Genomic DNA, 17,534 nt, shown 5'->3' with positions numbered 1-17,534 from the left:
GCTGTGTTGGGTCTTCGTTACTGCGTGCGGGCTTTCTCTAGTTGTGGTGAGCGGGGGCTACTCTTCGTTGCGGTGTGCGGGCTTCTCATTGCGGTGGCCTCCTTTGTTGTGGAGCACTGGCTCGGCACGCGGACTTCAGTAGTTGTGGCACTCAGGCTCAGTAGTTGTGGCGCACGGGCTTAGTTGCTCCGCAGCATGTGGGATCCTCCTGGACCAGGGCTTGAACCCGTGTCCCCTGCATTGGCAGGTGGACTCTTAACCACTGCGCCACCAGAGAAGTCCCTTACTTATTCTATCTTTAGCTCAAAGTTCTTTTCAAGTAGCATTAATCATGGAAGGAGGAAGGTTTACTTGTTGACCAGGATTTTAAACAGAAGAGTTAAAAGGAAAAGACTGAAAGAACATATATTTGTACTGCATCTAATTATAGATGAGAAGCAGTTTTTCTTCTTTTTTTTGTATTTAGAAAGTTTTACCAAATACCAAATTAGACATTGGGATTTTTTTTCTTGATTCTCTTATTGACCTCAACAGAGGTACTTGTCAAGTCACTAAAGCATACAGCACTACCTTTGTGTATGAAGAGATAATCACTGCAACTTACTTCTGATAACAATGTTTAAATTTCTGAATAACCACTTTGAAATAGATTTGTAATTATCATACCTTTTTGAATGAAATAAAGGCATCATTTTTAGTTCTGATGTTGTTTGTTGAACTTTGCTTTTAATTACATTTGCCAGTATGTATTTGTGTATTACTCACTGAACTACAGATAATTCTACTGAGTTATTCTGTTTGGAGGTTATTTTCATTGTTAATTCTCATGTGTAGGATCCTAAGCTGCCTGTATTGAAATAGAAATGTATGATTTTCCAAGAACTTCAACTGTTTCCTAGATGGAGCGAAGTCACCAGGAAAGTGGAATTCTGGGTTCAAATCTTGGAACAGAATGAAAATGGTGAATACTGCCCTGTAGAGGTAATTCCTGCAAAGGATGTGCCAACAGGTGGAATCTTCCAACTCCGGCAGGTAATGAAATTTTTAATGTTAACATTGAATTCTTTGGTGTTGTAAAGGTTAATATTGGATTCCTTTTAGCAGAAACATCAGGGATAATGAAATCTAGATTGGCCGAGACCATTTATTATATTAAAGTTTTCTCTCACTTCATGTGTATTTTCTTTCATTTTCAAAAATAAAGCTGTTTACAGTATTTAAAACCAGCTTCTGTGAAGTTTAAGTAAGAAAAAGGTAAGCTTTGGGGACTCCCCTGGTGGCACAGTGGATAAGACTTGTGCTCCCAGTGCACAGGGGTTCCAGGTTCGATCCCTGGTCAAGGGAACTAGATCCCACATGCATGCCGCAACTAAGGAGCCAGCAAGCCACAACTAAGGAGCCCACCTGCTGCAACTAAGACCCAGTGCGACCAAATAAATAAATATTTTTTTTAAAAAAGAAAAAGATAAGCTTTAAAGTGACTTAGAATTGCACTGTAGGAAATAAAACAAACGTATCAAGCAGCATTAGAACATTTATAAAGACAAGGAGAGGCCATGTGACATGGCAGAAAGAACAAGCACTTCAGAGTCTAGCATTCTGGGGTTTGGTTCTGGCTGTCCCATGGCCTAGCTGTATATCCGTGAGCAAGTTCAGTTACCTCCCGGAACCTTTCCTCAGGTGTAAAGTGGAGGGGGTGATGACACCAACTTTGTAGGGTTATTGTGAGGATTAGAAATACTGTATATGGAGCCCAGTGCTTGATACATGGGAGATGAGAAGTGTTCTTCCCTCTGATACCCACCAGTTCTCTGCTTCTCTGCAGGCACCAACTGGGTGTCTTGTAATTCAGTTCAGTTTGGACCCTAACTACCCAGAGCGAGCATCAACTGCACAGGTTTAAGGGCCCAGACTTACACAGGACTGCCCTCACTTCAGACGCCAGCTGCAAGTATCAGGGCCCGAGGTCACCCACATTTCTGTCCGACTTGGCTACAGTTGAGGGTTCCCGCAACTCTCAGGTTTCATAGTTTGCTGGAATGACTCACAAAACTCAGGAAAGCCCTTTGCTTACTGTTACCAGTTTACTGTAAAAGATACAACTCAGGAACAGCCAAGCGGAAGAGCTGCATGGGGTAAGGTGTGGAGGAAGGATGAGGAGCTCCCGTGTCCTCTCCGGCTGCGCCGGCTTCCCAGCACCTGACCTGTTCACCAGCCAGGAAGCTCTAACCCCATCGTTAGTAGGTTTTTATGGATGTTCCGTTTCGTAGGCGTGGTGGATGACAGCATTGGCCTTTGGTGATTAACCCCATCTCTAGCCCCTTTTTTCTCTCCCTGAGGTTTTGGCGTAGGGCTGAAAGTTCCAACCTTCTGATCAAGGCTTGGTCTTCCTGGCAACCAGCCCCAATCCTGAAGCCCCCTAGGGATCTGCCTAGAGTCGCCAAATGAAGAGTCACATCGTTAAAAGATGCACCTATCACCTTTATCATTAAGGAAATTCCAAGAGTTTTAGGAGCTCTGTGCCAGGAACTGAGGACAAGGACCAAATATCTTTTCTGTCTTACTTAACATAGGACACGTTAAGTCAATGCAGCTATAGGTAGATGTGAATACCTGCCAGAAACCAGTACAGCAGAGACACGTGTGGGACTTGTCCCTTAGCCCCAGACAGATGTGATCTGTAGTATCTGTGCTGCAAATTAAAGATGAGAGAGAGTATCTTAATAGAATTTACATGTAAGACTTAGAAATACTCTTGTTTGCTATTCTTTACATGAAGTCAACATTTAGTAGAATATTATTGCCTGTGATAGTTTCCATACTTTAAAACAATAGTAAAATATTAGAATGGCTCAAGAAAATGAATGTTGAAATCATTCAAAGCAAAATATGAGAAAAGGTTAAAGGAAAAAGAAAGTTGGCTTAAATAAGTTTCTGAATGTCTCAGGAGGAGGAAAATGATAAGCGCTTGTTCTCTGACCCTAGCAAATGAATTTTAGCAAATCCATTCATCTATAGACAAGGCACTAAAAGTAAAAGGAAATTAGTTTAAATTATAGTGTGAGATATATACATAAAATAGGATTCCTAAGTGTGTGAAGAGCATCTTTTCCTGAACATCTGTTAAAACTATATATATCCTCTTTGGATGCCTTAGAAATTCTTCATCTCCCAGAAGGCAAGACCAGATAATTTTCTGTGGTTTAGTATAAATTGAATATTTAAGGGTATTTAAGGGTATTTCACACTTCTGGCAACCTTTACTAAAAGTGTTCAAAGATATCTTGGGTATATCAGGAAAGGCTTTTTTGAAGGATGTGCGTCTTGACCTGGGTGGTGAAAGGGTTCTTCATATATAAATGGCAGGAATAAAGATAGAGGGTGGAATTAGGTAAGTTTGAGTAGAAAGTATCAGTAACTTGTAGGAAGAGCTAGAAACAGTAACAGAAGAGGTTACAGAGGCTTGGGGCAGCTAGTTCATGGAGGGCCTTGGATGGTAGACTTATTAGAACTCAATACATTTCAAAATTGGAACCTATTGTTCTCCAACAGGAAAGTAGCAGAGGAGAACTGATTAGATTAACTGCATGCATTTGCTAGTTTTGTAGTTAAAAAATGGTCCAATATCGGCAGTTACAAGAAGTTCAGTCTAATAGTTTTAAGTATTCGTAAAGCTGTTCAAAGCTTTTCTGTGAAACATTAAGCAATTAATGGATCTTTTCCCTCCATTTTTCTCTCTCTTTATCCTGCATTCTCCCCCAAAGTATAGGTACTTCACCCTTCACGTTTGGGCACACATTCAGAATAGGTCACTTGCTGTCTCAGGCAAAGTGAAAACCAAAGGTAGCTGATTGAAATGACTAAACTGTTTCAGACAATTAAAATGTTTTCTGAGTTACTCTTTGCACAAAATTTCTGATGCATAGTCCTTGGAAAATATTAAAGACATCTGCAACCCATCTCTTTAAATCTAGCCTGATAGGATCAATCATTGCCTAAGCTGATTTTCCTGATGATACAAAGCTCTTGGGAATTAAAATCCAATGGAAGAGGGGAAGGGTAACTGACTTGAAATTACATGTTCAGATTCTGTTTTTCAAATTCTATTTTACATTCCTAAAATTTATAAACCAACTTTGAAGTCAGTGATTGCAGATACTGGGAATTTTCTTTTAAAAATTACTTCATTGTAAATATTCAAAGTCACATAGTGTTTATTGTGAAAACATGCTTAAAGAAGGAACAGTTTCTCTCTGATCAATTCTTCATTTTGCAACTTGGCTTAAAATTATTTTATTTTGGGATGAGAGCAGTGAATTCAGGATAGTGTAATCATTCTTACTATTCTGATTGCTTATTTTTTAAAGTGGATCATACTATATATACTGGCTTTGGTAATCTGCTTTTGTAAAAGAAGTCTAGTTAACATCTGTCGCTGTACTCTTTAACTTATATATCATGTATGTTTTTCTATAGCAATATTTTAATGACCATGTAAATATTTCATTAATATACTATAGTTTAAGCAGTTATCAATGTTATACATTTAATTTGCTTCTAATTTCTTGTTATTCTTAACATTGCTGTAAGATTCTTTATGTACATATATGATTATTTACTTAAAACAGGTTCCTAGAAAGTTGAATTGCTGGGCCAAGGGATACTTATTTTTTTAAGGCAAATTGCCCTGCAGAAAGCTTTACCGATTTATATTCCCACCAACAGTGTATGTAATTGCCTTTTTTGTAAACTTTGGGCAATATTGTAAATTACCTTTTAAAAAGATAATTGCTAGCTTATTAAGTGAAAATAAAGGCGTTTCATGCTTATTTTAATTTGCTTATTAGTAAGTGGAACATTTTATATTGTCTAGCCTTTTGCATTTCCTTTGTTAGATTGTTTTAAAGTTTTTCTTTTGTTGGAAAAAATATCTAAGTCATATATTTGTTCCTGATTAGTTTTTGAATTTGTAATTTACTACTAAACATGTAAGATATGGTGAGATAACATCTCTAAAGATAAATATGCTTTTCTCAACATCAGCCTGTAGGGGTCTCTCTAAACCAAATTTTTGGGAATCAAACCGATTTTGAGAAACTCTTAAAATTGTCTGTGATACAGGGGCAGTCCCGGCGAGTCCAAGTGGAAGTGAAGTCTGTGCAGGAGTCTGGGACATTACCGCTGATGGAAGAATGTATATTGTCTGTTGGCATTGGATGTGTAAAAGTCAGGGCGCCGAGATCGCCCAAGACTCATGAAACCATCCATGTAAGTCTCTGTTGACAGACCCAGCCAGACAAGAGAGCCTTTGGAACCTGTCAGAAAACTGCCTTGCACAAACAACTCTTTCAGTATTTTATTTCTTTGGATACCTTTTTTTCTTTTCTTTCTTTCTTTTTTTTTTTTTTTAAACTGTATTGCATTTGTGTGGAACCACTGCACCAGCTTGTTGGTTTTCCCTGGTACACGGCAAACTGAGGGTTAAAACATCTCAGCCTCAAGGAGCTCCTCCATGCCTGATTTCCGCCCTCCCCACCCCTCTGCAGAAACCCCCTGCTGGCTCATAAAGACTATTTGCCAGCAGGTGTTTGATTTCCCCTGGGGAGAGGGACTATAAGCCCAGCAGGGGGAGAGTATTGTACTAGCTCCCTGAAAAGGTCAAATGAGGTTCTTCACTTTCCTATGAGAAGCTCAAGGTTTCACTCCAGCTCCCTGAAAACTGTAAAACCCAGAGTGAGGGTGAGCGTGGGTGGGAGATGAAAAAGCGTATTCGTTAAATTAGAAAATATAAAGTATGGGAAAAGATTCAGACTTGTTTAGCGTAGTCTGATTCTTGGATAAATGATTGTTTTGGCTCCGCATAATATGTTTTTTCTCTTAGGAGGAAGAGGAGGACATGGACAGTTACCAGGTAATGAAGCACGGGTTATCCTAGTCAAATAAGCTTGATTAAAGTACTAAATTACACATTCCTGAGTCTTGCCATACTGTTACTTAGTAACTACACAATTCGTTTTGATTCAAATATTGCTTTGTCTCAAGTTAAAACAGAGAAGGGAACAGTCATTTGTGACTTATCCTTTTCCAAACCTGGAGCTGCCCATCCAGGCCCCTGCAGACCCATCCTTCAGGTCCTCTTGCTTTCACTTGTCCTCTCCTTTTTCCCTGGAAGAGCTGTTGCAGACTTGGCTTCTGTCAAGCCACGCCCCTTAGGTATTTTCCATACTTTAAGCAAGGTCTCCTTTCCCTACTTCCTGGAGTCATACAGGTTTTGTTTTGTTCCCCCACCCCCACCCCCTTTCCCTAATCTCCTGCAGGATTTTGTTTACGTCTGATAAATTTTATTTTGTGAGTCTGGTTAGTCATCGTTTAGCGCTGTCAGAGCTCTTCGGGTCCTGATTATGTCAGCCAGTGCAGTCACCCTCCTGATTTGGCTTCATTCTAATTGGATAAAAATGTCTGCTTTCCTATAAGTTGCTGATAAAAGTATTGAGGGTTGAATACAGAGTCCTGTGGCACAACCGTAGGGACTTCTTTTAAGCTGACGTTATTCCGTTAATCACTATTCTTTGGATGTGATATTTCAGTCTTCTATAATTTCTTCCAAGTAGATCCATTGCACATTTCTCCTTCTTGTCCACAAGAATGTCATGAGCTATTTGGTTAAGTGCCTTAGTGAAGTCCAGATACTCCCAATATGCTCAGCATTCCACTGATCTACCCAGTCACATAACTTTATTACAGAAAGAAATGAGGTAAGATGGGCGCACAGTCAGGTGTTGACCGGTAGAGCTGTTAGTCTGTTGGTAACATCCCGCCTGCCGCCCCCCTCAAAATAAAAAACCCACAGAAACTAGGGAGAGAAGCATTTACGTGATTTGTAGATACTGGTGAAACATGTTGAAGGCTGTAGTTAAGAAATCTGAAGAGTTCTTCTGATGGTTCTAAGGGATATAAATTTGAGGATTATCAAGTAGTATTTGTGATTTTTATCCAGCAAAGAGACCTTGTAGAAGATCTTAGCTGCATGAGTGCTTGGAGTTCTACCCTTTGAGCCGATAGAAACAAAACTGGTTCTGGATTATCAGAGTGCCCTTTCAGAAATGGTGTTACTGTAGTACAGTAATGCTTTAATTTCTGAAAGTTTCTATTCTGAATAATGGTTGGAGTCAACTAGTAGTGGTAATAAAAATGTTAGCGTATAATACTTTACATTTTTGAAGCATATTAGAGTAAGGTAAGATAGAGTATCAGTTTCAGGTATGTTGTCTTGACATTATATTTACTATAATCCCCTTGTTTGCTTTTAGGATCGGGATTTAGAGAGACTACGAAGAAAATGGCTAAATGCGTTAACAAAGCGTCAGGAGTACTTAGATCAACAACTGCAAAAGCTTGTCAGTAAACATGGTATGAAAAGCAACTTCTAATATTCCCCCCACCCCAAGTCAGTGTACTGTTAATTCCCATTTGCAGTTACATGAAATAAAAGTAGATGAACACATCAGTAGTGGGAATGGCGAGAACATAGGAATGGCGCTTATTTGTGTCACATCCTTTCAAAAGGACAGTTATCCAGTTGTAAGGATGTCTTTGCATAGGCCTCCCTTCTCCCCCAACAAAGAGGAAATAGAGTATGTGCAGTAGACATTGTCCCTCAAAAATAACTAAAGGAAGTTGCTAACATTTCTTGATTTCTGGTCCAGAGGCACTTGAGCCCTCTGACTCTTGAAGAGATCATTCCTGTGCTGTTCCACCGTATGCCTTCCATGAACTGAAGACGGCCTCTCTGTGAGGGCACACCAGCCTCGCTAGCTTATAGTTAGTTTTATTTCTTTGTTTGTTTGTTTGTTTGTTTATTTTTTGCGGTACGCGGGCTTCTCACTGTTGTGGCCTCTCCCATTGCGGAGCACAGGCTCTGGACACGCAGGCTCAGCGGCCACGGCTCACGGGCCCAGCCGCTCCACGGCATGTGGGATCCTCCCGAACCGGGGCACGAACCCGCGTCCCCTGCATCAGCAGGCGGACTCTGAACCACTGCGCCACGAGGGAAGCCCCAGTTTTTTTAATTTTTTATTTATTTTTATTTTTTTTACGGTACGCGGGCCTCTCACTGTTGTGGCCTCTCCCGTTGCGGAGCACAGGCTCCGGACATGCAGGCTCAGCGCCCATGGCTCACGGGCCCAGCCGCTCCGTGGCACGTGGGATCCTCCCGGACCGGGGCACGAACCCGGCCCCCTGCATCGGCAGGTGGACTCTCAACCACCGCGCCACCAGGGAAGCCCTATAGTTAGTTTTTTATCATGAGCTTTTTATCACGAATTAGGGAAGTAATAAGTTGCTAGTGAACCCTCCTCAACCGATACGTGGAATATAGGAACATCCTGTCGATAACGTAGGACAAAGCATAAACAGCAGGCAGGAAGTAGGATACCTGTATTTGATCCTCATTCTTGATGTTCTAGATAAAACAGAGGATGATGCTGACCGTGAAGCTCAACTACTAGAGATGAGGTTGACTCTGACTGAGGAGAGGAACGCAGTCATGGTCCCCTCAGCCGGCAGTGGGATTCCAGGGGCGCCAGCAGAATGGTATGGGTGCTGTGCTGTGTCTTCTGAAGTTCCCTGTGCTCACGGAGCTGCCCGCTTTCTCTATGAGTGTTGCCTCTGCTTTGATTAATGGATGACTTGCCATAGCGTGTGGGGGAAAAAGTTGTTTTAATTAGAGGAGGTGTTAAATTATTTTCATGAGTTGGAATAACTGTGGCCTAAAACTGTTGTATTAAGTAATATTGTTTTTGGCCCAAGTAATTAAGATTTCTGGGAATTAAATCAATATTTAGTACCATTGCACTTTTTTTTCTTTTAAAAAAATAGTTAATATGTTAATTACTTGGGTCATTCCCTTAAAAGACTATTCAGTCATAATAAAATTGCATCACCAGGTGTTTTTGATTTTGGTACTAGATTAAACTGAACTGTCAGCAAATGTTCTCTGCCGCTTTATCGAAATTAAAAATAGTAAATTAAGCCACATGGGGCCCTTAGGTATATAACTTTATAAGAAAGTACGTTTAAACAAGGGAGCTTCAACTTCAGTGATGAACAGGTATATGGGTTTTCTAAGACTAAGTTCTGATATCAGAGCATATGCTAATTATACATGGAAGCACCAGAGAAAAGAAGCAGCAGTGACAGTTAAGTCTTTGTGGCATCTCTGATGTGAAATTATAGCTAACGCAGTACCCAGAATTATCATTGGTTGACCTGTCATTGCTCTGAATGTATGAAGGCTGAGTCGTGAAGCACATGCCGCTGAGAAAGGCTGCTTTATCTGAGATGCTGTTGTTTGTTATGTTTTAGGACGCCGGTTCCTGGGATGGAAACACACATTCCTGTTATATTCCTTGACTTAAATGGTAAGAGGTGCCTTCCGAAGGCAACTCTGACAAATTAGTGTCCAAATAACACTTAGATTCTAACAAAGTATGCAGTTAGGCAATTCTGTAAGCCTAAGGTTTGGGTCTGTTTTATGTGTGCCAAAGGACTCTAATCCTTGACAAAGAATGAATTTCCTGTAAGAATAATATATTTTTTTAACAGTGATAGGTATGTCTCATCACGATGTTCTCACATTTCATTCTATAACCCACACTGCTTTGTGTGCTTTGTTCTCCCATCAATTTAGGATGGCAGTAATGTTTTCCACACTTAAGATATTTTCTTCTTTCATCCTCAGGAGGACTCCTCTCCAGAAAGGACTAATAACTAGTGATGCTTATGTAGCATGTTTCTTTTATGTGGTGTCTGCTTAGCATTACCTAATGAGTGTCTCACTTGATCTGTGAGTTCTTGTGTCATTCATCACTGCATTGCCTATTTTTTTTTAAAATAACTGTCATTTTTCCCCCTCATGTAAAATATTTTGGATGTGGCTACATTTTACAAATACTCTGTCTGAGGAGGGAAATAAAAATGAAAAGGTAGATTAAAGAGCTAAAAATAAGTTTGAAAGTCAGCCTTTAAATTCCAAAGACATCTGCAGAAGAACTGTGTATTAAAATGAACCATCCTAAATAGACAAGCTTGGATGTCCTCAGCGGTTTTCTCCTGCCCTGAAAGTGCGTTACAGCATCTCAGGTATTTAGCGGCCTGTGCTGCTTGGCTTACTTGGACCTGTGAGAGTTATTCATATACACATGGAGTCAGAGAAGAGCCCGTAGCCACTTGCACCGTACATCCACCTGTCGGGGTTTTAATGCATTGCCACAGCGCTCTATTCTTCCTTGTTCTCTTGAGCCTTGGAGACTGAGGGCGACTCTGTCTTGTTCTTACCTGAGGTTCCTAGATAGGTGAGCGGTGTGTGTGTGTAGGAGGGTTACAAAGTGGAAGAGAATAAGCTTCAAGAAGACGTATTAGCATGGATATTCCAAGACAGGAGCAGCACCCTGTTCAGCCTATGCCCGTTCTTGGTGCACACAAGCCCACGTGCTAGAAGAAATACTTCCAATGTTTGCTTGCAAGCTTAGGATGCATAGGGAGTGTTGGGAGGGCCAGGCTTGGAAATGAAGAACCAAAGGGCCACAGGGCAGCCCTTCAGCTTCTTAACTGTCAGACGATTGGGATCACTCTCACTCTCATTTCTTCAGTGCACTAAAAGCCAGGGAATTGGGGTTCTCACCCTATCATTAACATTTATGGGCTGACCTGGTGGAACCTCTTGGGTTTCTTGGCTTCGGTTGCCTTCCATGTAAAATAAGGCACGGAGGTAGGAGATTGGATTTAGATAACTTCTTGAGGTGTTTTCCATCTCTGAGATCTGTGAACTGTTTCATGGTCATCATCTGTGTGATGTAAGATTTCAGAGCCAGAAGCCGGTAGGAGCCTGAGACGTCGTGCAGTTGTCTGAAGATTCTTCAATCACTATGTCAAGTGACACAGATGTTTCTCTTTCTTCATATGATGAAGATCAGGGATCTAAACTTATCCGAAAAGCTAGAGAGGCACCATTTGTCCCCATTGGAGTGGCAGGTTTTGCAGCAATCGTTGCATATGGATTATATAAATTGAAGAGCAGGGGCAATACTAAAATGTCTGTTCACCTGATCCACATGCGCGTGGCAGCCCAAGGCTTTGTTGTGGGAGCAATGACTCTTGGTATGGGCTATTCCATGTATCAAGAATTCTGGGCAAAACCTAAACCTTAGAAGAGGAGATGCTGTCTTGGTCTTGGTGGTGCTTGCTTTACTTAGACATCTCATATTGAGGTTATATGTTTATGTTGAAAATAAATTCTGTGGGTTGGACAATAACATAGTAATTTGAATATTGGCTTCCTTTCTTGCAGGCTTGATTTGCCTAGTGACTAGTTCACTCGCTAGGTCATTCAGGGGAGTCAGATTAGAACAAAAACATGTCACTTTTAAATGCATTTGATAGTGGTAAAGTGTCCACCTTCTTAAACTCTTCTGATAAAATTACTTGTAAAGAGGACAACATGCCAAGCCTGAAAATGCTCCCAGTTGTTGCAGAATATCATATGCTTTTGATGTAATGTAGGAATCCTATTTACCCCAGTTAATTTAACTCTTTCTGACTGCCTTGTGGACTGAGTACTGTTTTTAAGGTCTGGTTGGCTCTTGAAGGACCCTTTCAGAACACTGCACGGAATAATTATAAACCTCCTAGCAACTATGTGTGTGTTTTTAAACCAAACCTAAAGAGCTGGTAACAGCTGCTTTGAAGTAGTATCTGTTTCAGAATCATAGTTGTAAACATGAGAATAACTTAACTGTAGATCCCCGTTTAGCTGTTTTGTAATTGCAGAATTATAGTTTGCTGCTGTTATATTAGAATAATTTTTAAATGGCATTTTGAAATAGAAATGTGTATTTTAAGTGCTAATGCAAAGGTAAATGAAAAATACTTTTTAAATGTGTGCAGTCTGTTTATTTTCTCTGAAAGAATCATAAATGTTAAACTAAATAAATTGCCTGTAATGGAAGAGATTTATGAGCAAGCTGGTTTGGTCAGACACTATACAAACTTTGGTATACTACAGAATGCTTTGTTGTACTTGTGAAATTCTCTTGTCTAACCTGAATTTACATTCCGTGGTGATAACATGGTAAATGTAGTGTTATTAAAGTAAGTGAACACACACACACACACACACAAAAGATTTCAGAGCCAAAAAGCAAATGAAATTTGAGGCAGGAGAATTCTGCTACTAAGCCCATTGAAATTTAGCTGGTAGGGGTTATATCCTTTAAAATGGTCTCCATATTTAATGGAACTTCTCTGCTTTTAGCTGATGATTTCAGCTCTCAGGATAATCTTGATGACCCAGAAGCTGGTGGATGGGATGCTACCCTGACTGGAGAAGAAGAGGACGAGTTCTTTGAACTGCAGATTGTCAGACAGCATGATGGAGAGGTAAGTAAAGCAGAGCTTGGGAAGATGGGATGAAAAGTGGTTTCTTTAACCTTTCCACGAGCCTTTGAAAACAATCAGCAAGGTAATCATTTCAGTGCTTACTCAAGAAATATAAATGAAAACCTTTCAATATGATTTCCAGAAAGAAGCGAACCACTTCCAGAAGGAGTAGACCAATCAGATCACATCCATTCACTGTTTTACTTCTTCTCCTGGTAAAGGATCTTTGTTAGTAATTCATAGTTCAGGTCAGCAGCGGTCTGCTCTCTGGGGAAATGCTCCTGAAGTACATAGAGGTAAAATGGCACAGTGTGTGGGATTGACTTCGAAATGCTTTAGTAAAGACTTCTTAATAAGGGGGAAAAAGAATAGATGAAGCCATATGATAATGTTTGAATCTGAGTGATGGGTATACACTGGGGGCTTATTTTCTAATTTTGAGCATATTGGAAAAATTATAAAATATATTAAGGAAGGAAAGCCGACGTGATACTTTGAAGGACACATCGTCACATAGTGAGTGGTATTCTGAAGATGCAAAACTTGAACTGTGGTGCATTCTGTAAAACAGTGGCCCTGCACCCTTCTTTAACAAGTCAGTGCCATGAGTGACAAAGAAAGCCTGGGGAACCAGCCTAGATGAAAGTAGTAAAAGAACAGGACAGCTAAATGCAGTTTGTGATCCTGGGTCAGAACAGTTGAAACATTTGAATATGGACTCTGTATTATATAGTAGTATTGTATTGATGTTAAATTCCTGAATATGATCATTGTCCTATGGTTAAGTTACAGGATGTCCTTGCTCTTAGAAGATACTTGCTGAAGTATTTAGGGATGCAGTTACCTGTCTATAACTTACTCTAAAGTGGTTCAGTAAAAAAAGCCCAAAAAACAACAGCAATACTGTGTGTGTTTGTGTGAGAGAGGGGGGAAAAGGGCAAAATGTTAACAGGTGGTGAATCTACCTGAAAGAAATACAGGAGTTCATTGTACTAAATGTGCAACTTTTATGTTTGAGTGTTTTTCAAAATAAATAAATTTTAGCTGCCGGCCAGGAACAGCCTGCTCTGTACTCCCCCGAGTAGGTGCCTGAGGCCACATCCTGGGATTCCCATGGTCTCCCAGGGCAGTTCTCTTAGCAGAACTGCACTCATTGACTGGCCTGTTCCACTTCAGCCCAAGCCAAGATGTTTCCTTGTGGGGTTTTGTGTTTTAGGAGGAGGGGGTGACTGTTCTGTCTTCTCTGCAGGTGAAAGCGGAAGCCTCCTGGGACTCCGCAGTGCACAACTGCCCTCAGCTGAGTAAAGGCACACCCGCAGATGAGCGAGTGTTTCTCATCGTGCGGGTGACGGTCCAGCTCAGCCATCCGGCCGACATGCAGTTGGTATTACGCAAACGCATTTGTGTCAGTGTTCACGGCCGGCAGGTGAGTCATTGATCCTGGTTGAAGAAATGACTTTGGGTCAGACACGAGGGCAGGGCTGTGGAAGGATTGCTCTGGCCTCCTGTCCCCCCAGGCCCTGTGAAGCTCTGAGCTTCTCTCTTTCAGGTGATTCTTGCTGTCCTATAACCGTGCTTGCTTCAATCCTGGGACCCGTCAGCCTGACTTCCTCCTAGACGACCCTGAATTGTTACCCTGAATCTTTGTTACTGCAGAGTCACAGCTCACAGCCCTTCCTTTGGGTGCCCTAGGGCCCTGTCAAGGCGAAGTTCACTGTTTCTGTCTTTGACTTTTCATCTGGGTCTTACAAGATGAGAGTGTTCGCCGCAGATGAGCTGTTGTCTGTGCGGCTCACCATTTCGTTTTCTGTGCCTTTCTTTTCTTTCAGTCCTCTGCCGGCTCATTGCTTGTGTATTTAGAGAGAGTACTCTGTCAAGCTTTGGGGTAAAAAGATGAATAAGAAATAATCTGCATCCTTAAAGAGCCAGTGTCCACTGGCCTATGAGTGTATAAGCAGACGACTCTCTTCTACTGTGGTGGTACAGCTCAGAGGGTGAGAGTGCAGTCAGGGAAGGCTTCAAAGAGGAGGGGGCATGTGAGCTGCTCCGTTGCAGGCAGGGGTGGTTGGCAGGCAGGGGAGTCGCTGGCTGTTTCACGGAGAGGAGGAAATATCCATGCAGAGGTGGTGAGGAAGGAAAGGGCGTGGCAGCTTGGGGACCGTGAGAAGCACAGTGTGACGGGGTGTGCCGCAGAGGCTGCGGCTGGGGCCATCAACACAGTTGCAGCTGGGTTATGAAAGACCTTGTGCCGTATGAACCTGTTTAGTAGAAAACTTCTAGATAAGAATATAAAGGATTTCTGCTGTTGGTTCTGCAATGATACGATTTGGGAGGTTGATTCTAGGGATTCTTCTCAATACACTGGCTAAAACCAGGACAGATGAAAAGAAATCTTTTCATTTAGAAGAGTACAGTCACGGTTGACAGAGTCCTGGATGTAATCTCCACCCCTAAAAATTAATCTTTAGTTCTAAATGTCACACTGATACCAATCTTTGAATGAAGACCGGCAGTGATGCTGTTGAAATTGCAGCTCTTTAGCTTGGCGATCCAGCATCAGTACATACAGGTCATGGGGTAGCTGTAGATGTATGTATATGCCGTGTCTCCCATTCACTCTTTTCTTGGTCTCCCTTTTCTCGGAAGTCTTTTTTTTTTTTTTAATAAATTTATTTATTTTATTTATTTATTTTTGGTTGCATTGGGTCTTCGTTGCTGCACGCCGGCTTTCTCTAGTTACAGTGATTGGGGGCTACTCTTGGTTGCCGTGCGTGGGCTTCTCGCTGCGGTGGCTTCTCTTGTTGTGGAGCACGGGCTGTAGGCACGCGGGCTTCAGTAGTTGTGGCATGTGGGCTCAGTGGTTGTGGCTTGCGGGCTCTAGGGTGCACGCTCAGTAGTTGTGGCGCACGGGCTTAGGTGCTCCGCAGCATGTGGGATCTTCCCGGACCAGGGCTCGAACCATGTCCCTTGCATTGGTAAGCGGATTCCTAACCATTGTGCCACCTTGTAAGTCTGGACTCTAGAGTGAAGGGATGAAATAAATGCATTCTAAGAGGCTCTTGCATTCTAAGAGGTTAAATCTTTTAAAAAGTTAACTAAAGATCACTGAATTATTATTAAGTTTGTGAAAATATGTACTTCTGAGACCGAACAGCTTTTTTCCTATTCTGTGTGGGGGTTTTTACCTATTTCCTACTTGGCTTTTGCGTGAGGGAAAAAGGTTCAGTGTCAGTTTAATATTCTCTCTTACTCTTATCTTTATTCACCAAATATATTCTGCCCTCATCCGTGCTCTCTTCAACCTCTACAGGATGTTCAGTCTTAGCAACATCTTCAAATGAGTCATCTATGCATTAATTCAACAGTTCAATTCTTAACCGTGCAAAGAGCGCAGTCAGCATAAACAATGACCATGCACTCTTAAATCATTCTTCATAACGATCCTGCTTTGGTCAAGAATTAATGCCTGAACTTGTCAATGTTCATAGTGCAGGATGTCTATCGTGCTGGAAAGAAAAGAAAAAAAGGATAAGGGTCACCAGCCCTTCCTTACATCTTCGTTAGAAGGTCATTTTATCTTGTAGAAGTCAACAGTCTTATTTCTGTAGCCTTTAAGCAGAGTTGAGCCAGATGCCTAGTGTGGTTCCCGAGTTTAGGGTTTGTACTTTTCATATATTGGGTATGGGACCTGTCACGTGGCAGGCATCATATAAATTGGTTTGGGGCACTAAGACAAAGTTGAGGAACTTCTATGTAGTGGTTTGGATTCTGACTTCTATTGGAAGTATGTTCTTTTCCTTTTTGGTTCGAGTGAATGTGGTGTCGTTTATACTGTCTCTTTGTTAATGAAAACTCAGTGTTTGAGGTGGGAAACCATATCTTCTGTTTTGTTTTTCTCTAGGGTTTTGCTCAGAGTCTCCTAAAGAAGATGTCACATCGAAGTTCCATTCCAGGCTGTGGAGTGACCTTTGAAATTGTCTCCAATATTCCAGAGGTGAAGGATCATATGAAATTTGAATATACTAAAAATAAACATGTAGAAAGAGCAAACTCCCTGAAAAGTCACCTGTGCAAGAAATGTGTGTTAAATGAAAATGTATATTTAGGAAAATGCTATAAATTTGTAGAGGAATTTCCTAATCTTAACTCGATTCAGAGTAAAATGTACTTGTGTGGCTTTAAAGGTTTTGGTTTTAGTATTTTGTTAAAAGAAGAATCTTTTGAAAAGCAAATCAACACCTTTTTACCCACAGAAGAGGGTATAACCCTTGAAGGAAGGCAACACAGCATAACATAGAGTTTCAGGGTTTCATTTTGGAATGAAACAGAAACCTTGTTTCTGTCACCTCTTAGTGACGTGAACTTGGGTAAGTTACTTTGAGCCTAAATTTTTTCATTCATCAAATTGGGTTAGTGATACCTTCTGTACAGGGTTGTTTTTAAGGATTAAATGAGACCATATACACAAATTGTGTACATGCTAAACAATAAATTGTAATTGCCATTATTATTATAGTTACAATTATTATTTCTCTTTCTGAGCTAATTCAGATATGCACAGGAATCAAACAGATAGAGCTGAAAATACCCCTGACAGGAGCTTGCTAGAGGATGTAGTTTATATATGCTTCCTAGTACTTAATTCCTGAGTTAGACAGATTTGTTCACTTGGTTATTGGCCTAGCTAGTAACGAGGCCTTCCTTACAGGAGCAGGAGAAGTGAGGGGTCTAAGAAAAGGACCCGACGAAAAACACAAGAGTGGCTCCTTCTGCTACATTGACTACCCCAAATCGGGGAGTGAGTGGGGAGGTCCAGGCTGTGCTGCCCTTGGGGTGGAAAATGGGAACGGGACCCTGGGGCAAGCACTCCCTCCTAAGCACACCATCCATGGTGCCTTCGTTCTCTTGATTTGAGGGCTCAGTGCTTGTTGATTGATTCTGTTGATTATTTGAACAATAGATGGACAATATATATTTTAAGACAGATCAGGTTTTGGAAGAGTGAAAAGATTACACAGTACTTAGGCTTTGTTTTAGAGTTCTTATATCACAGAACACTCTTCCTCTCAAATAATGTCACATAGTGACTAATTCTTGCC

The 17,534-nt window shown here is 41.2% G+C and overlaps 2 protein-coding genes across 2 annotated transcripts in view; both read left to right on the top strand.

Moving 5' to 3' along the window:
- KIF13B (kinesin family member 13B) overlaps positions 1 to 17,534 on the top strand; it is a 190,695-nt gene that overhangs the window by 119,515 nt on the left and 53,646 nt on the right. Inside the window, exons 24-32 of the mRNA XM_082616987.1 lie at positions 900 to 1,032; positions 5,122 to 5,268; positions 5,882 to 5,911; positions 7,311 to 7,410; positions 8,466 to 8,592; positions 9,364 to 9,419; positions 12,311 to 12,435; positions 13,685 to 13,861; positions 16,337 to 16,429. Of these exons, the coding sequence (XP_082473113.1) occupies positions 900 to 1,032; positions 5,122 to 5,268; positions 5,882 to 5,911; positions 7,311 to 7,410; positions 8,466 to 8,592; positions 9,364 to 9,419; positions 12,311 to 12,435; positions 13,685 to 13,861; positions 16,337 to 16,429 (988 nt within the window). The remainder of the gene's footprint in view (positions 1 to 899; positions 1,033 to 5,121; positions 5,269 to 5,881; positions 5,912 to 7,310; positions 7,411 to 8,465; positions 8,593 to 9,363; positions 9,420 to 12,310; positions 12,436 to 13,684; positions 13,862 to 16,336; positions 16,430 to 17,534) is intronic.
- LOC309801957 (HIG1 domain family member 1A, mitochondrial) lies at positions 10,875 to 11,296 on the top strand. Its single transcript, XM_082617099.1, has one exon. It carries the CDS (start codon positions 10,926 to 10,928, stop codon positions 11,205 to 11,207), a length of 282 nt encoding a protein of 93 aa, XP_082473225.1. The 5' UTR covers positions 10,875 to 10,925; the 3' UTR covers positions 11,208 to 11,296.

This window comes from Mesoplodon mirus (assembly GCF_964341445.2).
Source record: "Mesoplodon mirus genome assembly, chromosome: 1".
NCBI classification, from domain to species: Eukaryota; Metazoa; Chordata; class Mammalia; order Artiodactyla; family Ziphiidae; genus Mesoplodon; species Mesoplodon mirus.
The sequence above is the reverse complement of the archived record's forward strand: the minus strand, read 5'-3'. Positions and strand labels throughout refer to the sequence as shown.

Bases quoted from the DNA above. Each gene is read 5' to 3' on its own strand.
- LOC309801957 (XM_082617099.1), top strand. From the start codon at position 10,926: ATGTCAAGTGACACAGATGTTTCTCTTTCTTCATATGATGAAGATCAG.